The 19,989-nt window shown below is 60.3% G+C and overlaps 2 protein-coding genes and 1 pseudogene across 7 annotated transcripts in view; 1 reads left to right on the forward strand and 2 right to left on the reverse strand.

Annotated features, from left to right (window-relative positions):
* LOC134735295 (mitochondrial calcium uniporter regulator 1-like) overlaps nucleotides 1-19,989 on the reverse strand; it is a 107,508-nt pseudogene that overhangs the window by 26,545 nt on the left and 60,974 nt on the right.
* Nucleotides 3,683-8,345, forward strand: HIC1 (HIC ZBTB transcriptional repressor 1). 2 transcript variants are annotated; one of them, XM_055258422.2, is made up of 2 exons: nucleotides 3,683-3,893; nucleotides 5,326-8,345. In XM_055258422.2, exon 2 carries the CDS (start codon nucleotides 5,346-5,348, stop codon nucleotides 7,488-7,490), a length of 2,145 nt encoding a protein of 714 aa, XP_055114397.1. In that variant the 5' UTR covers nucleotides 3,683-3,893; nucleotides 5,326-5,345; the 3' UTR covers nucleotides 7,491-8,345. The 2 variants fall into 2 exon arrangements, with proteins under 2 accessions (XP_055114397.1, XP_055114396.1); XM_055258421.2 differs by lacking the exon at nucleotides 3,683-3,893 and adding an exon at nucleotides 4,384-5,001.
* SMG6 (SMG6 nonsense mediated mRNA decay factor) overlaps nucleotides 8,501-19,989 on the reverse strand; it is a 248,399-nt gene continuing 236,910 nt past the window's right edge. For all 5 annotated transcript variants that reach the window (XM_055258403.2, XM_055258404.2, XM_055258406.2 and 2 more), the window contains 4 exons: nucleotides 17,484-17,637; nucleotides 14,099-14,310; nucleotides 13,709-13,790; nucleotides 8,501-10,266 (listed from right to left, as the gene is read on the reverse strand). In XM_055258403.2, coding sequence (XP_055114378.2) covers nucleotides 10,136-10,266; nucleotides 13,709-13,790; nucleotides 14,099-14,310; nucleotides 17,484-17,637 — 579 coding nt within the window. In that variant the 3' untranslated portion in view covers nucleotides 8,501-10,135. The remainder of the gene's footprint in view (nucleotides 10,267-13,708; nucleotides 13,791-14,098; nucleotides 14,311-17,483; nucleotides 17,638-19,989) is intronic.

The following is a 19,989-nucleotide window of genomic DNA, read 5'->3' on the forward strand; positions in this document are numbered from 1 at the left end:
CACCTGCCGCCTGCCCTTCCCTTCCTCGCCCTCCCGTCCGTGTCCGCACATCTGTCCCTCCGCTGCTGGTCCGTCCCGCTTACCTGGCGGGCCGCGTCGCCACTGCCCGGTCGCCTCCCGCAGCCTGGCCGGCGCGGCGGCTTTTATAGGCGCGCGTAGTACTCGTGCGGCGGCTCATTCATGCGGCCGCGGCTCCTACACACTGACGCGCTGCCGACGTCAGCGGGGAATTTAGGAAATGGGAAAAGGGGCTATTTATAGTGGCGAGGCGGGGGGTGGGGACCGAGGCGACCGAGAGGGGAGGAGGGGGTGCGGAAGCAGCGGCGGGGTAGGGGGAGCCGCGCCCCTGCCCAGCCGACAAGGGGTTAACTTTCCGGAACCGGGGGCCGGGGAGGCGGCGCGGAGGGGCGCGGCGGGCCCTTCGTGCTTATTCACGATGTCCTTCCGGAGCCCCGCGGCTCCTGGGGGTCTTCACCTGGCAGCCCCTTCCCCCTCCTCAGTTCCTGGACCTGACGGCTCTGCCGTCACACCCCGCAAGGCCACTGCGGTGTCGCCACCCTCTTTTCCTGCAGGGTGGGCAGGAGAGGAAGCTGGACTCCCGTGGGGGCCTGGGGCGCAGCTAGGGCTGTGGCGTCGGGGGCCGGGAGAAGAAGAGTAGGGGAGCCCAAGGTAGCCCAGGAGTCTTTAGCGGAGGAGCCTGGGCCTGGGAGGGAAGGCCCAGCGGGGATTCAGGTACCACCCAGGAGCTGGAGACCCGAGGGACGGCAGAGAAGTTGGGAAGGTGGGCCAACCTCCCCAGAAATGATGAGCAACGGGATCCTCTATGAGGGAGCTGGGGGAATGCGCCAGAGGTAGGGGTGAGAGGAATGGGCAGCCTCAGCAAGGGAGAGAGGAAAGGCTGTCAGTGCCACGTTCCAGAGCCTGGCAGCCAGGACCCACCTTCGGACCATTTGTGGCACGATGGACGCTCCCAGAGCTCATGTTAGGGTAATAGAGAGTGAAGGAGACCAGCAGCTTGGCCAAGAGGGGCCCCCAGGGGATGAGGAGGACCGTTTCCTGGAGGAGTTAATGTTCCTGGGGAATTGGCAGGGAGAGCCATGACTTGTGCGGCAGTTCCCCTGGTTGGGAGCGGGGAAATGCATGGTCCTGGCCCAGCCTGGCTCCATCGAGATGGAGGAAGGGTCTAAATGAGAGGAGTGTGTTCAGACGAGGAGCTGGACCAGGATGGGGAGGGCTGTGTAAGGCATGGCCGGAAAAGCGGGGCAGGGAGAGAAGGGTCGAAGAGTGAAGTGCACAGGAGGGCAAGGCGGTCCTCACACTGCCTGGGCTGGGGCAGGGCTGTGAGACCCTCCCTTACAGATGCAATGAGGGCTTGAGGATGGGGGTTAGGGGCAGTAAGTTAACTTGGGGAGCGGATGTGGGGAAACGCTGAAGAATAAAGACTGTGGGCACAGCAGACCCCTGGGGCAGGTTAGCAATGCACAGACTCCACTGCACAAGATACATGGGGCGGCCGGGCGCGGTGGCTCACGCCTGTAATGCTAGCACTTTGGGAGGCCGAGGAGGGAGGATCACGAGGTCAGGAGATCGAGACCATCCTGGCTAACACGGTGAAACCCCGTCTCTACTAAAACTACCAAAAATTAGCTGGCATGATGGCGGGCGCCTGTAGTCCCAGCTACTCGGGAGGCTGAGGCAGGAGAATGGTGTGAACCCGGGAGGCGGAGCTTGCAGTGAGCCGAGATTTCGCCACTGCACTCCAGCCTGGGCCACAGAGCCAGACTCTGTCACACACACACACACAAAAAAAAAAAAAAAGAAAGAAAAGAAAAGAAACAAGATACATGGGGCGGAGGGGCTCTTTGGAAGTGTGGGGGGGGATCTGACTCTATCAAAAAGAGAAAAGATAAAAGAGATGGGGTCAGAGAGACCCTGCATAGTCTGGATTTGGCCTCCTAGAGCTCCAGTTTTCTTGCCGTTAGCCTTTGTCCCAGGAGTTCTATTATTCACAAATGCCTTCCTGCTTGGTGGAAGAACTCCTATTCATCCGTCAAAGCCCAGCTCTAGGAGCACTTATGAGGAGCCTCTCCACCTCCCCTCAACACTCCGTAACATCCACCTCAGGCCGCAGCACGTCCCTCGGGCGAGATGTCGGGGTCCGCCTTCCCTAGAGACCGGCAGCTCCGGAGGCCTCCGTTTTCCTCTTTGGGACCTCACTGCTTCTAAAGTGAGGATGCTATGGGGAGAAATGGGAGAGGGAGTGGGTAAGATGGATCCAGAACATGGGGCGGACTCAGGCAGCGGCGGGAATCAGGCGGACTTGTTTGGACCGAAGCCTCCGCCAGGCACCGAAACCGTGAAATCGCCTGCGCAGCAAAGGGAGCCTCCGGGGGGCGCCCGAGACCTTGGTGTCGCTCGGGGGACGCTGGTAGCCGCGCCCGCTGCCCCTCGCCCGGTGACTCAGCCGGTACCTCTGGCTGGGCCATGGGGGCCAGAGGACAGCGCGGGGGGCGGCGAGCGCTGTTGCTAAGCTCTCCAAGGCCTCGGAGAGACGGGATCCGGGCGCACCTCATCGGTTGCCATGGTAACGCTGCGCCCCAGCCCCTCGCTCTCCGCGGCGGAGGGAGGCGCAGCCAATCGGAAGCGGCGGAGTTCTCGGGAACCCCCCCCCCACCCCTCCCGCTCCACGCCGCGTGTGGGCGGGGGTCAGGAGGTGCGGGGCGGAGGCGGAGCGTGGGCCGCGGAGATCCGGCGTTCGCAGGAGGCTTGGTGCGCGGCGGGGCCGCACGGGGCCACTTCCGGAGTAGTACTGCGGGCAGCGGCGCGACAGTGCGGGGTCCCCTTCCTCCCAGAAGAGACGTCACCCACACAAACCTGACCGTCACCTGGGGCACGGGACCTTGCGGGGTCCTAGCCGCAGGCGCCCCTGTTGTTTCCTTCGGGCGGGCGGGTTGGAGAAAAAGTCCACGCGGGATTCTTCAAAACGGCGTACAAGGGGATTCTAGGGCCCCATGGTTACTTCTGCGGACCCCCCGGAGGCGCTGTCTAGCCACTTCCAGTCGCCCTGATGACTCGTTGTGGGCTCCTTTAGGAGACCCGAAAGTTCAGGGCGGGCTGTGTGGGTAACACCTCTGCCCAGGTTCCCGGAGGGCCCTACGTGGCTGCCCCTGGAGTATCCCAGAGCGCCAGGACTGCGGGAAGGGGCGGGTGTGCGTCTGGAAACATGCGCGCCTGCTAGTATCAGTGCCTGGAGAGGGCTGGGGACAAACTGGTTTATGCCGCGCACACCGAATCCATGAGCCTGAGTGAGGGTGGGTGTGTTGGGGAGTTCGTCCAAGTGGACAGTGCCGTACAGTAAAGTCTACGGAGAGTTCTAGGAGAGCTTGGCTACTCCTGCGCAGGATAACCTCTCCCTCACCACCCGAGTCCCGTGCTTGCCGGCAGGACTTTTCCGAATTGGGGCTGTGTGCCTAGAAATACGTACATGGGAGCGCTCAGCTCAAAGCCCCAGGGTTTCTGGGACTCGCGTGTCTGGTGTCGGGGTCCCAGGTGGGTACAGGTGGGAGGGCGAACCTGCAGGTAGGGTGGGCCTCTCCGCCGGCTCAGCATCTGTGCGCCTCCAGCTCAGGTGCGCGGGAGGAAGGCAGCGGCCTGTCCCGCAGAGCCCTGCGCGCCCGCGAGGTGGCGCCATAGCCGCAGCAGCGCCCGCCGGCCCGGGCCGCTCCAGATAAGAGTGTGCGGAAAGCGCGGCGGGGCTGAGACGCGACCAGGACGCGGGGAGGACGGACCAGCAGGACAGACCGACCGGGGGCCCGGCGGGCGGAGGGCAGCGCAGCCACGTCCCCCCTGGATCCGCCGGCAGCCGGGCCCGGGGCTTTCGACATGCCCCCCAGGTGCGTTCTCGAGCCAGGGACTGGGAGGGACGGGGGACCCGGGACAGCCCGGTCCTCGTGCGTCGGCCGCCTCGGGCGCATCTTCTGGCGCGGGTGCCCCATCGCGACTGGCGGCTGGCGTTCAGGGCTCCGGGTGTCGTTCTTGTCGGACTCAGGACCGCCGGGCCGCGGCTCCGCGCCGGGTTCACGGCGGGGTCAGCGGCCCGGGGCCGGCTCTGCCCGCACATGGGCTGGAGAGGCGAGGGGAAGGGAAGGGAAGGGGAGCTGGCGGGCGGGGCTGGCAGGGGCGCTGCCCTGGCACAGCTCGGGGCCTGGCAGCGGCGGGTGGGGCATCGGCTAAGAGCTGCCACCGCCGCGGGGAGGGGAGCCCGGCCCGCCGGGGCCGCAGGTAACGGGCCGCGGGGCCCCGCGGGCCAGGAGGGGAACGGGGTCGGGCGGGCGAGCAGCGGGCAGGGGAGCTCAGGGCTCGGCTCCGGGCTCTGCCGCCGGATTTGGGGGCCGCGAGGAAGAGCTGCGAGCCGAGGGCCTGGGGCCGGCGCACTCCTCCCGCCCTGTCTGCAGTTGGAAAACTTTTCCCCAAGTTTGGGGCGGCGGAGTTCCGGGGGAGAAGGGGCTGGGGGAGCCGCGGAGGGAGGCGCCGGGCCCGCGCGTGTAGGGCCCAGGCCGAGGCCGGGACGCGGGTGGGGCGCAGGCCCGGGTCAGGGCCGCAGCCGGCTGTGCGCCGTGCCCGCCCGGGGCGCTGCCCCCTCCCTCCCCTGGGAGCTGCGTGGCTCCCCCCTCCCCCCCACCTGCTTCCTGCCTCAGCCTCCTGCCCCGATATAACGCCCTCCCCGCGCCGAGCCCGGCCTTCGCGCTCTGCCCACCACGGCAGCCGCTGCCTCCGCTCCCCGCGCGGCCGCCGCCCGAGCCCCGACCGAGGGTTGACAGCCCCAGGCCAGGGCGGCGCCAGGGCGGGCACCGCGCTCCCCTCCTCCGTATCACTTCCCCCAACTGGGGCAACTTCTCCCGAGGCGGGAGGCGCTGGTTCCTCGGCTCCCTTTCTCCCTACTTGGGCAAACTTCTCCGCCCTGAATGACTTTTCCTGAAGCGGACATTTTACTTAAATCGGGTAACTGTCTCCAAAAGGGTCACTTCGCCTGAACAGTTTTCTTCTCGGAAGCCCCAGCACCCAGCCAGGTGCCCTGGGGCGTGCAGGCCGGCCTGGCCTCCCCTCCACCGGCGGCCGCTCACCTCCTGCTCCTTCTCCTGGTCCGGGCGGGCCGGCCTGGGCTCCCACTCCAGAGGGCAGCCGGTCCTTCGCCGGTGCCCAGGCCGCAGGGCTGATGCCCCCGCTCAGCTGAGGGAAGGGGAAGTGGAGGGGAGAAGTGCCGGGCTGGGGCCAGGTGGCCAGGGCGCCGCACGGCTCTCACCCGGCCGGTGTGTGTCCCCGCAGGAGAGTGTGCTGGGCAGACGATGCTGGACACGATGGAGGCGCCCGGCCACTCCAGGCAGCTGCTGCTGCAGCTCAACAACCAGCGCACCAAGGGCTTCTTGTGCGACGTGATCATCGTGGTGCAGAACGCCCTCTTCCGCGCGCACAAGAACGTGCTGGCGGCCAGCAGCGCCTACCTCAAGTCCCTGGTGGTGCATGACAACCTGCTCAACCTGGACCATGACATGGTGAGCCCGGCCGTATTCCGCCTGGTGCTGGACTTCATCTACACCGGCCGCCTGGCTGACGGCGCAGAGGCGGCTGCGGCCGCGGCCGTGGCCCCGGGAACTGAGCCGAGCCTGGGCGCCGTGCTGGCCGCCGCCAGCTACCTGCAGATCCCCGACCTCGTGGCGCTGTGCAAGAAGCGCCTCAAGCGCCACGGCAAGTACTGCCACCTGCGGGGCGGCGGCGGCGGCGGCGGCGGCTACGCGCCCTATGGTCGGCCGGGCCGGGGCCTGCGGGCCGCCACGCCGGTCATCCAGGCCTGCTACCCGTCCCCAGCCGGGCCTCCGCCGCCGCCTGCCGCGGAGCCGCCCTCGGGCCCAGAGGTCGCGGTCAACACGCACTGCGCCGAGCTGTACGCGTCGGGACCCGGCCCGGCCGCCGCACTCTGTGCCTCGGAGCGTCGCTGCTCCCCTCTTTGTGGCCTGGACCTGTCCAAGAAGAGCCCCCCGGGCTCCGCGGCGCCAGAGCGGCCGCTGGCTGAGCGCGAGCTGCCCCCGCGGCCGGACAGCCCTCCCAGCGCCGGCCCCGCCGCCTACAAGGAGCCGCCGCTCGCCCTGCCGTCGCTGCCGCCTCTGCCATTCCAGAAGCTGGAGGAGGCCGCACCGCCTTCCGACCCGTTTCGCGGCGGCAGCGGCAGCCCGGGACCCGAGCCCCCCGGCCGCCCCGACGGGCCTAGTCTCCTCTATCGCTGGATGAAGCACGAGCCGGGCCTGGGTAGCTATGGCGACGAGCTGGGCCGGGAGCGCGGCTCCCCCAGCGAGCGCTGCGAAGAGCGTGGTGGGGACGCGGCCGTCTCGCCCGGGGGGCCCCCGCTCGGCCTGGCGCCGCCGCCGCGCTACCCTGGCAGCCTGGACGGGCCCGGCGCAGGCGGCGACGGCGACGACTACAAGAGCAGCAGCGAGGAGACCGGCAGCAGTGAGGACCCCAGCCCGCCTGGCGGCCACCTCGAGGGCTACCCATGCCCGCACCTGGCCTATGGCGAGCCCGAGAGCTTCGGTGACAACCTGTACGTGTGCATTCCGTGCGGCAAGGGCTTCCCCAGCTCTGAGCAGCTGAACGCGCACGTGGAGGCTCACGTGGAGGAGGAGGAAGCGCTGTACGGCAGGGCCGAGGCGGCCGAAGTGGCCGCTGGGGCTGCCGGCCTAGGGCCCCCTTTTGGAGGCGGCGGGGACAAAGTCGCCGGGGCTCCGGGTGGCCTGGGAGAGCTGCTACGGCCCTACCGCTGCGCGTCGTGCGACAAGAGCTACAAGGACCCAGCCACGCTGCGGCAGCACGAGAAGACGCACTGGCTGACCCGGCCCTACCCGTGCACCATCTGCGGGAAGAAGTTCACGCAGCGTGGGACCATGACGCGCCACATGCGCAGCCACCTGGGCCTCAAGCCCTTCGCGTGCGACGCGTGCGGCATGCGGTTCACACGCCAGTACCGCCTCACCGAGCACATGCGCATCCACTCGGGCGAGAAGCCCTACGAGTGCCAGGTGTGCGGGGGCAAGTTCGCACAGCAACGCAACCTCATCAGCCACATGAAGATGCACGCTGTGGGGGGCGCGGCCGGCGCGGCCGGGGCGCTGGCGGGCTTAGGGGGGCTCCCTGGCGTCCCCGGCCCCGACGGCAAGGGCAAGCTCGACTTCCCCGAGGGCGTCTTTGCTGTGGCTCGCCTCACGGCCGAGCAGCTGAGCCTGAAGCAGCAGGACAAGGCGGCCGCGGCCGAGCTGCTGGCGCAGACCACGCACTTCTTGCACGACCCCAAGGTGGCGCTGGAGAGCCTCTACCCGCTGGCCAAGTTCACGGCCGAGCTGGGCCTCAGCCCCGACAAGGCGGCCGAGGTGCTGAGCCAGGGCGCTCACCTGGCGGCCGGGCCCGACGGCCGGACCATCGACCGTTTCTCTCCCACCTAGAGCGCCCCTCGCCAGCCCGCTCTGTCGCTGCTGCGCGGCCCTGGCCCGCACCCCAGGGAGCGGCGGGGGCGGCGCGCAGGCCCACTGTGCCCGGGACAACCGCAGCGTCGCCGCAGTGGCGGCCCCACCTCTCGGCGGCCTCACCTGGCCTCACTGCTTCGTGCCTTAGCTCGGGGGTCGGGGGAAAACCCCGGGACGGGGGTGGGATGGGGTAAGGGAAATTTATATTTTTGATATCAGCTTTGACCAAAGGAGACCCCAGGCCCCTCCCGCCTCTTCCTGTGGTTCGTCGGCCCCCTCCCCCGGCTCCGCGCTGCTCTTAGAGGGGGAGGGGTGTCACTGTTGGGGCACTACTAGCCCTACCTCCGGCCCTTGCGACCACACCCATTCTCACTGTGAATCTCCCCGCTGGGGTCGGAGCGTCGGGCAGAGTTGGGGAGTGGGGAGGGGACTGAGCCGGCCGGAGGGCCCCCCGTACCCCCGCTCCCACCCACCCCGGGACTGATAATGTGAAGTTCCTCATTTTGCACAAGTGGCACTAGCCCCAGGGCCAACCCTTCCTTCCTCAACCACCAAGGGCGGGGAGTTCTGGAGTCAGAGGGCGAAGAGCCCTGGCCTACCGGGTCTCCCACACCCGCGGTGCCCTCCCATCCCTTCCCTGGGGCCCCGGACCATATTTATTGCATGCGCCCCGGCGGCCCCCCCATCCCGAGCCCAGGCTGGGCTGGGCTGGAACGCGGTCTCTTTAGCTCCCTCCTCTTCGTTTGTATATTTCCTACCTTGTACACAGGCTCTTCCAGAGCCGCTTCCATTTTCTATACTCGAACCAAACAGCAATAAAGCAGTAACCAAGGACCCCGACCCCGCTGCTCTCTTCTGCCCCTGCACAAGGACCTGGATGGGCTGCGCCTGCTGGGTGGAGGGGCCAGAAAGGGCCCCCCTCACACAGGTGCAGAGGCTTGGACCTGCCTCCCTCCCCAGTCCCAGAAACAGATCAGCAAGAGGTCAGGTATGTTTCATAACTAAAAATTTATTAAGGAAACAAAACCAGTGCTGCGAACGGGACAGAAAGGAGAGATGGGTCTCCCTCCCAACCACCCAGTCATCGGCCTTCCAGCTGGGGAGATAATCTTAAAGGAGAGGCCGGGGACCCTGTACTCCAAAGATCCCAGTCTTCTGAGACTCTAGGGGACTCTTACCCCCAAACTATTGGCCTTGGCTCCCCTGCACGGTACCCCATCGCTTCTGGCATAGTCCTGGGCCTCAGGGAGGGCAGAGCTGCGCACCCATCCTCCAGGCAGGCTGTGCAGTCAGGCCATGGGCTCTGGGGTGCCCTCCACTGGTCCCATTAAGATTTGCCCCTGGCTCCACCGAAAACCCTGTCTTCCTAAGTTGTCCTCATCTCTGGCCCTGGGTTTCAGGAACTCATTCTTGGTAAGGAAGCCTCCCCACTGAGGTACCAGCTAAAGGGGCAAGGAAAAGGCCCCTGTGTCAGTTCTTCCGGGAAGTGAGGGCAAAGCTAGAAACCAGGTTAGGCGATGTTGCCCCAGGCACTGGAATGCCTCAGGCTGGGCTGTCCACTCCTGGAAGTTTCTCCCAGCACAGGAGCCGAGGGTGGAAGGCCCTGGGTGGGAGAGCTGTACTAGGTTCCTGGCTTGGGGAGTAGAGAGGGAAGGTTCAGAGTGAGAACCCCTATGACAAGGAACCGCGGTGAAGAAATGAAGGGGATCAGGGAGGTGACAAGGATCAACTAGAAGGGGAAGGAGGGTGAGGGGCTATTCTGACGGGAGGGTAGGTGGGCAAGGAGGGGTGAAGGGGGAGCTGAGGAGAGTCAGGACATTTCCTGAAGAGGAAGCTAGACTGAAAGAAAGGCCAGTGAGGAGAGAGGGAGCAGGTGGAGACCATTGAGAGCACGGCCGGAGACCAGATGCCCGTTTCCTCTAGACTCATGACTGTCCATGGGGAAGCAACTGGCAAAGTGTGAGGGACCCAGGTTGATAAGGGCAGGAAGAAGAGCAGCAGGAAGGGTGTGTGTTAAGTCTGGGGTAGATGGTAGAAGAGGTGGGGGCCCAGGGCTGCTGTTAGGGACATGGTGTCTAGAAGCCAACTTGGGTCCATGGGCGAGTCTAGGCCTCAGGGAGATTGGGGACACACACCCTGGGCACTTCTTCCTGACATAAAGCCTCTTGAACACATTCAGGACAGAGGTTCTGAAGATGAAAGGGACCTGTGATTTCACTGCATCTGATGGAAACTCTGAACCCCTGCCCTGTCTCCACCGGAGAAAGTGGCTGCGTCCCCAGGCGAGAAGGCCCTCCCCCAGCCTTGGAATGAGACGGGGGAGGGAGAAAGGCTGAGAGCATGGGCGGCCTATCTGGCTTGCCCAGCTGCTGTTGCTGTAGTCAGCCACCTCCCTGCTAAATCCTGGCAGCCCAGGAGGGTCCCAGCAGCTTCCGCCCAATCCTTGGGAGGGGCTCTGTGAGGGGCAGCTCCCCCACAGCATGGCCACGGAGTGGGTTGGAAGAGGATGGTTTATTGTCTGGGTGGATTAGTGGCTCAGGCACGTGGGCATCTTCCGTGCTACACTGGGCGCCTGGTGGCCCGTCAGGAATGGTTCCACAGGGGTGGGCCCCAGTGTGGCTCCCTCAGCCCACCTGGGCCCACGTGAGGAAGGCTGGGATGTCCCGTACAGGAACATTCCTTGTGAGCGCCTTCACACGCAGGTTCCGGTCATCTGTCAACAGCACCACCTCCCGCAGTAGCCGGATTGGCTCCTCTGTGGGCATGAGAGAGCAGAAGGCTGTCACTGAGGACAGGAGGCAGAGGGCTGGCTGCTCTTCTCACCCTGGAGAATGTGGTCCTGGGGAGGGGTGCCACGCTAGCCATTTCTTGGCCCTTCTACCAGTCCTTTCCTCCATCCGGGCTCTCAACCCCAGGGCCCTCCCCTGCTGGCTTAGAGAGGGCTGCACTGGGCTTCTACCTTGACTCCCGCCTCCCATACAGGACTCTCTTCTGCCTAGTTCCTGAGAGCTGCCCAAACCCACCAGCCTCCAAAGACCTGTCTCCCAGGACCCTAAACTGAGGAAACAGAAGCAGCCCCTTGACCTCTACTCCTTTTTACCACATGGCTGGCCCCCAGATCACAACACCGCTCTCCCCAAACCCCACTTTTTTTTTTTTTTTAACAAGTCTTCTCCCTCTAAAAGTGAGCAGGTTGAAGCTTTAGCCATCCAGAGGCAGAAAACTAAAGATGGAACAGAAAATGTATCCAGGGTTTTCCGGATGTGGGGAGAGGGGTTAGCTTAAGGGAGCCCTGAGGAGAGAGGCGAGGGTAACGGTCTTTGCAGAATTGTGCCAAGGGCACACCAAGGCTTTGGCCAACCGATCGCCCCTGCTAAATAACAGTAATCCATGTATACAGGCAAAAGTCTCTAAGAGGACAGAAGAGTAAAAAGGAAGAGTAGAGTTAAGACGATGATCCCAGTTCTCTGTCTTGTACCCCAGGGAAGATGTGTGTATCCTTCCAGGTTTCTTTAGGCACATTTACAAGTACATACACTTGGACGTATAACCTTTTTTTCCTACATCATCATGATCATATTAGCCACACTTTCAGAGTATATACTTAAAAGATCTTTCTATAGTGGCACAGATATCTTTCATTCTTTCTAGATGACTTTTTTTTTTTTAGTACAGTCTCTCCACTACCTCTCTTTCCTTAACTCCCTAATCGTTAACACGTTGGAGAGAATTTAAGCCAGGGACAAGCACTCACACAAGTGACATCCCTACCCTGACATGCCTGCTTGGGTGGCAGGTCTACTCCTCAGTCCCAGGCTGGGCATCTCCTGACAGAGGTCCAGGTCCGGCAGACAGCAAGGCATAGGAAGTGTCCTGCCGTGCTCACTGACTGCGTGGGCTGGCGGGGGTGGGGGGCTGCAAATATCCATGTCTGACCTGAGCAGTTTCAGGCTTGCCAGCTCCAGGCAGGGAGGCTGAGAACTGGCTTTCAGCCTGGGGAGGAGTTTGGAGGATTCGGGAGGGAGAGGTTTGTGGGGTTGGTGGTGGTGAGAGAAGAGGACAGGAGGAAGGAGAGTGTGAAGGCAGGCAAGGGGCTGTGGTGGGCAGAGGGGAAGGGAAGGTGGCCTTGGGTGAGGGGATACTCAGACTACTCAGCTGCCTGGGCCGGGCCCCTCTGCAGATAAGTGTGGCTGGGGTGGTGGTATGCAGGGCTGCGTGGGGCTCTCAGCTGGCTGGCTGCGTCTGTCGCGGCCCCACCATTCCTGCCCTGGGCCTCAAACCAGGAGCGTCCCAGGCCTTAGGTCAGCCAACCAAGGCCCGACATTGCTGGCAGGGGTCTGCAGGGGTTTCTGTGGATACTTTAAGACATTTTTCACAATAAACATCCTCTGTTTTGACACTGGTAACTTCACTTTGTTAGAAACCAGAGACTGTCATCTTGTCAGGCCCCATCCGCCATAATCCACATGATTTTAAAATTCAACATCGTTTACACATAAACATTTAGTGACGGTTTCTCTGTGAATCTGACAAGTTAATCTGCTAAGAATTCACACTGACAAATGAGGTTTGATTACACCAGCCATTGCTGATGTAATTCTGATAGGGGCGGTCCCCAGGATGGCAATGGGTTCCTGTAGGCTGTTTGGGGTGAAGTCGGGGGTGGGCGGACTGGTAGGGCCAAAGCCAAAATGTGTCCGTTCTGAGAAAGAAAGTTCTGAGGCTGGGGTGGGGCCCAGCAGTCCTGGAACCACACTTCCCAACAAGGCCTTCGGCAATCCTGCCTACCTCTCTCTCAGGAGGTACCCCTCTAGGAAGCTCAGGCTTGCCAGCTCCAGGCAGGGAGGCTGAGAACTGGCTTTCAGCCTGGGGAGGAGTTTGGAGGATTCGGGAGGGAGAGGTTTGTGGGGTTGGTGGTGGTCAGAGAAGAGGACAGGAGGAAGGAGAATGTGAAGGGAGGCAAGGGGCTGTGGTGGGCAGAGGGGAGAGGATGGCCTCGGATGAGGGGATACTCAGAGACTACAGAACATAAGCTCCTCTGTTTGGCTCAGCCAGGTCTCCTTTTATGACTTTAATGCTCATATCTGGTCCTGAGGGATATGGCATGCAAACCTGGTGGCAGGACAGGACCTCTCTTGAGCAGCAGCTGCGGGCTCATAACCAGTCCCTAGTAAACAGACTCATGCAGGAGTGAGGGGCTGTGTCTGTGTGGGGAGAGGACGCAGGAGACAGTCAACTCCCAGAGCAGCCTGAATGCAAGGGCTAGAAACACAGACAGACAGGAGAGAGCAGCAGAGATGGAAAGGCAATGACAAGAGACCACTTATAGGTAGACAGAAACGAAAAGGTGAGAACTGCCAGCTCTGCAGATGACACAGAGCTGGCAGGTCCTAGGAATTCCTTCCAAATGAAAAAAATGCCAGAATCCTGGGAGCCAGGAGCAGAAAACCCTCGTGTCACTGACCTGTAGGGTGATGCATGAAGGCCAGCTCAGGGTTGAGGGTGAGGTGGTCAAGTGCTTGGGTGAGAACCCCAGAGTGGGGCTTTGGCCCAAAGATGAGATTCTGCTTACCCCAAAAGGTCTTGAAAACCAGGCTAAGGGCTCAGTCCTCAAGCTCTCACTAACCTCCAACTCTAGCCAAAGTGCTACAGCTTGTGACCAAAGAGACCAAGAAGCAAAGCCCACTATTCACTGGGGAAGTGCCTCTGCCCCAGGCCTGAAATAGGGTAAACACTCAGGGGTGAACGGAGAAGGTAGGAAGGTGAGCATGGCCAAGAAAGGGAAGTGTGCCCCAGGGACCCCTGGGGGCTGCCCTCAGAGCTGCAGAGGGCTGGGCTCGGGAGACCATGGCCAGAACCAGCTACAGTGAATCATAAAGACATTCTTGCTGTCAGATAGAACTCACTGAGGACACCCAAGAAAGGAAATGGATGCACGCTGGGTGAAGAACCTCGCGGCCTAGGGCTGGGCTTCCTGGGCTAGGCTCATCTCTAGTTGGCCCAGGGTGCACCTGGCATTCCCTGGGGCTGGGGGAGCCAGGACAGGGAGGTTGGGCCTCAGGCATGCATCAGCCCTAGCACTGATTCCTTACACTTCCCAGGCTAGAGTCAGTGGAGCCCTTCTCAGGGGCTGAGGATGGGTAGGACGAGGTAGGGCAGTGGGGATGGAAGATCCCAAGGCAGAGGCAAAGCTGTACCTTTGCTGGCGGGCATGAAGTCCTTAGCCTTGTCTTTGCAGTAATGGAGGCAGCAGGAGAGGATGAGATCATCGTTGTTACCCTGGAGGAAGACGTGTGAGAAGCACCACTGGGCAGAAGGGGGCGCCATGTGGAGGAGGAGGGATCCTCTGCCTCTGGGGCCCTGGGCAGGGCCACCTCCCCGATCCCTCCCATGCATGCCCTGGCCCTGCCTGGCCTGGTCTGACTGTGCTAAGAGCGATTTAGGGGAGAAGGAACTCCCCCACCTGGGCCTCCATGGTGGCTGGCCCTCAGCTGCCCAGGCTGACAGGCCTCCTTCAGCCCTTCCTTCCTGGAGACCTTGTTCTGGAAGCTGGCTGTGGGCTTTCCCTTCCTGCCACGGGGTCTCACCAGCTGGCCAGTGATGTCCTCACTGCGGAAGGCGATGGATTCGAGTTCATTGCCACGGCTGGTCAGGGCTCGCAGGCAAGAGTCCCGACTCTCGAATCGCTGCTCGAGGAACTCGATGGACTTGCGGGCCTTTTCTTGTACCACACGGGCGTAGCCCCCAGCCCGGTGGTCTGTCTCCTGCCCCTTGGCCAGGCCGTCCAGCTCATTGATCACTGATGAGACAGAGCCCCACAAAGTATCAGCCTCAGCAATCAGCTTTTATCCTAGGCCTCTGTCCATTCACTTTCCCAGCCAGCACCTTCCCAGACCAGAAGCCATCCTTCCCCCACAGGAGTCTTCCAGTAAAACTAGGGCAGGAGGAGAACTTGTGGGGGCAAAAAAGTGTCTCGAACTTAACTAGGGCCGTAGGGAAGCTTGTCGGGGCAAGAAGTGTCTTGAGATTTCACAGGACTCTACTCCCTTTCTGTCTCTTCTCCTGGGCCCTGCCCTCCTCTTGGGAGGAACTTAGGGGAATCTTCTGGAGCTGCTGTATTTAGAGGAAGAAATCTGGTCCCTCTATTGCATTCCTTGGTTACAGGACCAACGTGCAAGGGTCCCTCAGGAGAGTCCAGGGTATGCAGCAGCTCAAGGGAAAGGGAGGCATCCTTCCTCAACTCTTTGGGCCCCCACACACAGCAGTCCAGGAGGGGTAAAGTTCTACCCCCAACCCCACTGGTGGAGTGCAGGGAGGTCACCATGGAGGAAGGGGCAGTCACAGCCTCATTTGCAAGGCCCTGGTATTCCTCAAGACCAGAACCTTGGCACATCTACCTTCTCTGATACTGCACGTGTGTGTGTGTATGTGTGTGTGTGTGTCTGTGTGTGCATGTATGTGTGTCTGTGTACGTGTGTGTGTGTGTGTATGCGTTGTGTGTGTGTATGCGTTGTGTGTGTGTACATGTGAGTATGCGTCTGGGTGTATGTGTATGCGTGTGTGTGTGTACATGTGTATGTGTCTGTGTGTGTGTGTGTGTGCCTGTCTGCCTGCCTATGTGTCTGGGACATGGCTTCATTTTCTGGTGAAGATTCTTTCCAAAATTCCAGCCAAAAGCCTGAGGTCAAGTGGGAAATATGTGCTCCTCGGGGGCTCTGGGAGAGTTTGGGGTCTGAGGCCTCTCCTTAGCGCAGTGATTCATGGCTCAGGGAGCCGGCGTGAGCATGCTGTTCCATGGTGAGCCTGGCACTCATTGTCTGGGTATTCGGAGACACTTTCTGGAAAGGGCCCATGTGGGAATACACACACACACACAATGCCCATGTTTTCGGCACCCTGAAGCTGCAGTGTCCACACAATGCATGGCTGAGGTTGGGAAGCAGTGGTAGACGGGTGTACGGTACAGCAAACAACATCAAACAGGAAAAACGGGTATTCTATCCCAAAATCTGCTTTCCTGCTTCCAAACTAAACAGGCTTCAAAGAGGAAGCTTGTTTGTGATTCTGCACCAGGCAGGGCTTCTCCACGCTGGGGTCAGGTCTGCGGAGCACAGAGCAGGTTAAAGAGCACCAGAAACAAGAAGGGAAAGCTGGCGGCTTAACCCTTTGCTGCTCTGGGCACAGGGCGTGAGTCCACCAAGGAAAGCATCAGTAGACAGGAGCCCTCCTCTTACAGCCCCTGGGAGAGTCCAGGGGCCTGCCCAGCTGAGGCAGGTCCAGAGAGGCTGGCCTGCATGGCTGCAGCACAACTGTCAGTTCCCAGCACCCTTAGGCGTCGTCTCTTTGTCCTGCATGTATCTGCTGGGTTTTCTCATACGTTTGCTCCCTCCCCACCGAATCCGGATTTCCTTACTAAACCCTCAGCTCCTCAGGGCCAAGGGCTACAGCCCTGCCTTTCACTGGATCTCTCAAGAACAAGGAGACTGAGCCCACAGCTTGGGGTACGATCAGTCCTGGTGACGAAAAACCCTGGTAGCCTGGGACGGCGTCTGAGGCACCTTCCGGCTCTTAGGGGGCTCCTGAGATGTCCGCAGCCTCTTTCAGTTGTACCATTTCCTGACCACCTAGCAAAACACTTTCTTTCCCCTGAAAAGCTCCTGGGTAGGAAAGCAGAGAGACATATGACCTGGCAAGGCAGCCCGCCCCAGTGAGGAGAAGGGAAAGCCTGGGACAACGTGATCGTTTTGCTGCCCTGCCTTGGTGACAGAAACTGCTCTACTGTTGAAGAGCAGAAAGCCTTCCCTTAGGTCTAAGGGCCTGGATTTAAGAGGTTCTGGCCAGGCCACATGGGGAGGGGAAGGAAGACGGGGAGGGTGGAGGCAGGGAGGAGGGCTGCTTCAGTGCCAACATTCTCAGGTGGTGCTAACGTGTTTCCCACAACCCCCCAGGGTTCTGCAGCCTCTGCAGGGGCGGATGTTTCCTGCCCTTTGTTTCCACCCCCATCTGGCACTAAGACACTTGGGACTGGGAGGGAAGGTCCATTGGAACATCTTGGCATGGATGTCAAAGGTGGCTTGGCAGGCAGACTGCCAGTCTGGTGGCTTTTCCAGAAGACAAGGCTCTCAAACTTGCTCCAAGTAGCTGCTGAGAAGGGGATGTGCAAACGCCTGGGCCTCTCAATCATCTCCTAGACCCTCTCCCTCCGCAGAGGCCATCAGCTAGATACGAGCCCAGAGCCCAGAGCCCAGAGCCCACCCTGAGGCTGACCCACCACAGAGCTCCAAGAACTAAGGGTACCCAGACAGTCCCGTGGAGACGGCCCAGCTGGGCCTCTCTGGCTAGAGGGTGGGAAAGCAAGCTAGCTGGGTCCTGAGATGCTGACCCTGCACCAACACCAAGGCCCAGACAGTGGTAAGGGCCCAAGTGGTAGGAATCCACAGGCATGAGCCAAGGGCTTGCTCTGGAGGGTTCCTGCTGGCCTAGCCTTAGGGTGACACTGGCCAGAAGAATGCTACCTCGAACCAACAGAATGATCATGAAAAGCTATAAGACAATCAGACCAAAGGCATCTAACCACTTCAAAATCCTCCCAGCCTCCCTGCCAGACCACCCAGCAGCACTGCCGTTATCTGCCAGGGCTGAGTGTTTACCAATAACGGGAACCAGCTTTGCTGTTTTACTGCAAGCTTTATAAGGATAAAAACAAGGGCTGGGCTCATGCAGCCTCTGGTTGCTGGGACACAGGAGTCCATTTGCTCAAGCAGTTTAAGCCATGGATCAGCCATGATAATTTGAACTGCTTTGATTATTAAACAATTTTCTTTGCCCCACGCATTCCCTACTCCCCTGCAAATCCCGTCTTACACACGCACAGCAGGGCTCTCTGCCTGCCTGGCCCCCAGGCCGTGGGGCGTGTGTGGAGGGGGCTGCTGTGCACGTGCAAGGCTGCTCTGCCCTTCCCGCCTGACTCACCGATGAGGGGCACCACCAGGATGTACTTCCTGCTCTCCAGCAGCCGCGCCAGACTGGCCAGGTGGTCAATGAAGCCGTTGGTGTCTGGTACGAGGAACAAAGGTCTGATTTCGAGCTCCATCTGCCTCATCTGACTGTGGTCCTCCAGGACAGCCTGCGGGGACAGAGTGGTGAATGAGCCAGACAGCGAGCAGGCAAGCAGGTGGGTGAGCCAGGGCCCTGACACTACGGTGTGTCAGCATCCTGCCCCTAGGAACCTCTTCCCCTCCAGAGTAATAACCAGTCCCTGTCAGGCCTGAGGGATAGGCCCAAGGGCTGAGCACAGCACTGCAATAAAAAGAGATCAAGTGGCCCAGGGAATGGCATGGGTAAAACCCTGCCTAGGGCCGAGAAAGGATCCTGAGGATATTCAAAGTAACAGGTCTCTCAAAGTAAGTAAGACTGGGACAAAAATTCAACAAGGGAGAATTAGGTTCCTTAGATATGAAAGTGGTTTCACATATATTATCTAGAAAGCCTACAGAGGAGGTACTTTTCAATCTAGACATGAATATGCAAATAGAATCTGTTATTTTAACTTACTTCACTGTGTAGCTAAAACAAAACAAAACAAAATAAAATATAGCCCGGGCAACATGCTGAAACCCCCTCTCTCCAAAAAAAAAATTAGCTGGGTGTGGTGGCACACGCCTGTGGTCTCACCTACTTGGGAGGCTGACATGGGAGGATTGCCTGAGCCCTGGAGGCAGAGGCTGCAGTGAGCTGCGATCGCACCACTGCACTCCACCCTGGGTGACAGAACGAGACCCTGTCTCAAAAAACAAAAACAACAACAAACAACGAACAATGAAGTTAAACTCAAACGCTATACAAAAAAGTGATACTGACAGCTAATAACGCGAAATTCTCCTGCACCAGCAGCCGAAGTCCCTGCAATGTGATGAATTAAGACCCAACTCACGTGTCTGCAAAGAGCAACACCCAGGTCGATCACAATGGCCCACCACCTTGCCCTTGACCAACACAGTTTCCTAAACACGGGTCTTTTCTGTTCTACTTCTGCTCCTTTGCTATGAATCTGTACAAGCTACACTATTATTTACTCGACGTTTTTCTTTAAACTGACTTTGTCACTTTTTTTCTTAGCCTCTTCTTCAGCAACCATATCATGGTACTAAGCAACTGACAGCCTAGTCGTATGCTTACTAGTGCAACTAAACTGCCAAACAAAAAGCAGACAAAAGAATAAAAGCAGAAGAGCCTCCTTGGCCCCACTGACCCACCGCCTCCTCTAGCGCCTCTCACCAAGCACGTGGCCCAGCGCTTGCCTTCCCTGTGGACTTTGACGTTTCTCAGGGAAGTTCCTGAGAGATGCACATTTGCGAAAGCCTGATTTTCTTCTCTGACAGCCTTACGCGTGTGGCAGCGGCCCTTTGAGACAGGCTCTGGATATGTCTGTCACTAGAGAACATGGCCACTACTGTACTGCTTCCTCTTCTGGGGACCATGGCCAAGAATCGAACTGGTCTGCTGGCATCTGCCCAGACAGCAGGCTCCCTGAGCAGGGAGGTAGAGGGCACCCACACAAACCTGGCGGGGCCAGGAGGGCAGGTCCCAGCCCTGTCACACCCTCTCATGGCCTTCTGCCACAGAGCAACTTGCAGAGATCCAGATGCAGGCACAGGGCAGGGGAAGTGGACGTGCGTGCCAACCGAGATGGGGCCCACAGTGCTGGTCCTGGCCACCAACAGTCAGTGAGGAGGCTGCTCAGGTTTCACTGACAATGACAGTAAAACTGAAAGGGCATGCCTTCAAATGATGGGGGTGGCTTCTCTGTGACCTGCCAGGGACCTCTCCCTATGAGTAAGTTGTGCTGCCACTGCCACCACAGCTGGTGAAGGCACAGGCTACAGGACGCTGGCAGGCATGAGAAATGCAGCTCAGGGGCCCGCTCTGCTGAAGCCTTCCTACTGATCTCACCTCATGAGAGCAAGGTGCCACTACTGTGGGCTACCTTCCCATGGGACGCGGGGTCACTGACCCTCTGCATAGGGCTGCCACCTAGAGGGTGACGTGCACTCCAACAAACCTGGCTTGGGCATCTTGTAAGAACAGGAAATGGTCCTGCTCAGGCTCAGTAAACCCCTCTGCCCTTTCTCCCCTACGGAGGAGCATCAGCACTCTTGTTCCTCATTTCTCAGGCCATGCGTTCTCTGTCTAGCTCTTCTGCTGCCAGACATGCTTTCCTGGTACCGTGGCTCTCAAATCTATCTTTCTGGGTGAGCAGGGACAGAACAAGCATGGCTCAGGGAGACTTGGGAGCAGTGGCAGCTGGAGTGACAGGGGCTGGGGGTCCGGCTCTGCACTGTGCCTCTGCCTCTGCCCCTGTCCCACAAGCCCATTCCAATCTCAGTTCTCCTGCCTTGAGAAACGACCGTCCAGCCTGGTCTGACTCTATCAAGGAAGTGGAACTGGCTGCATTTTTTTTTTACCCTATGTGAACAGT

Source organism: Symphalangus syndactylus, chromosome 20 (assembly GCF_028878055.3).
Source record: "Symphalangus syndactylus isolate Jambi chromosome 20, NHGRI_mSymSyn1-v2.1_pri, whole genome shotgun sequence".
Classification (NCBI taxonomy): Eukaryota; Metazoa; Chordata; class Mammalia; order Primates; family Hylobatidae; genus Symphalangus; species Symphalangus syndactylus.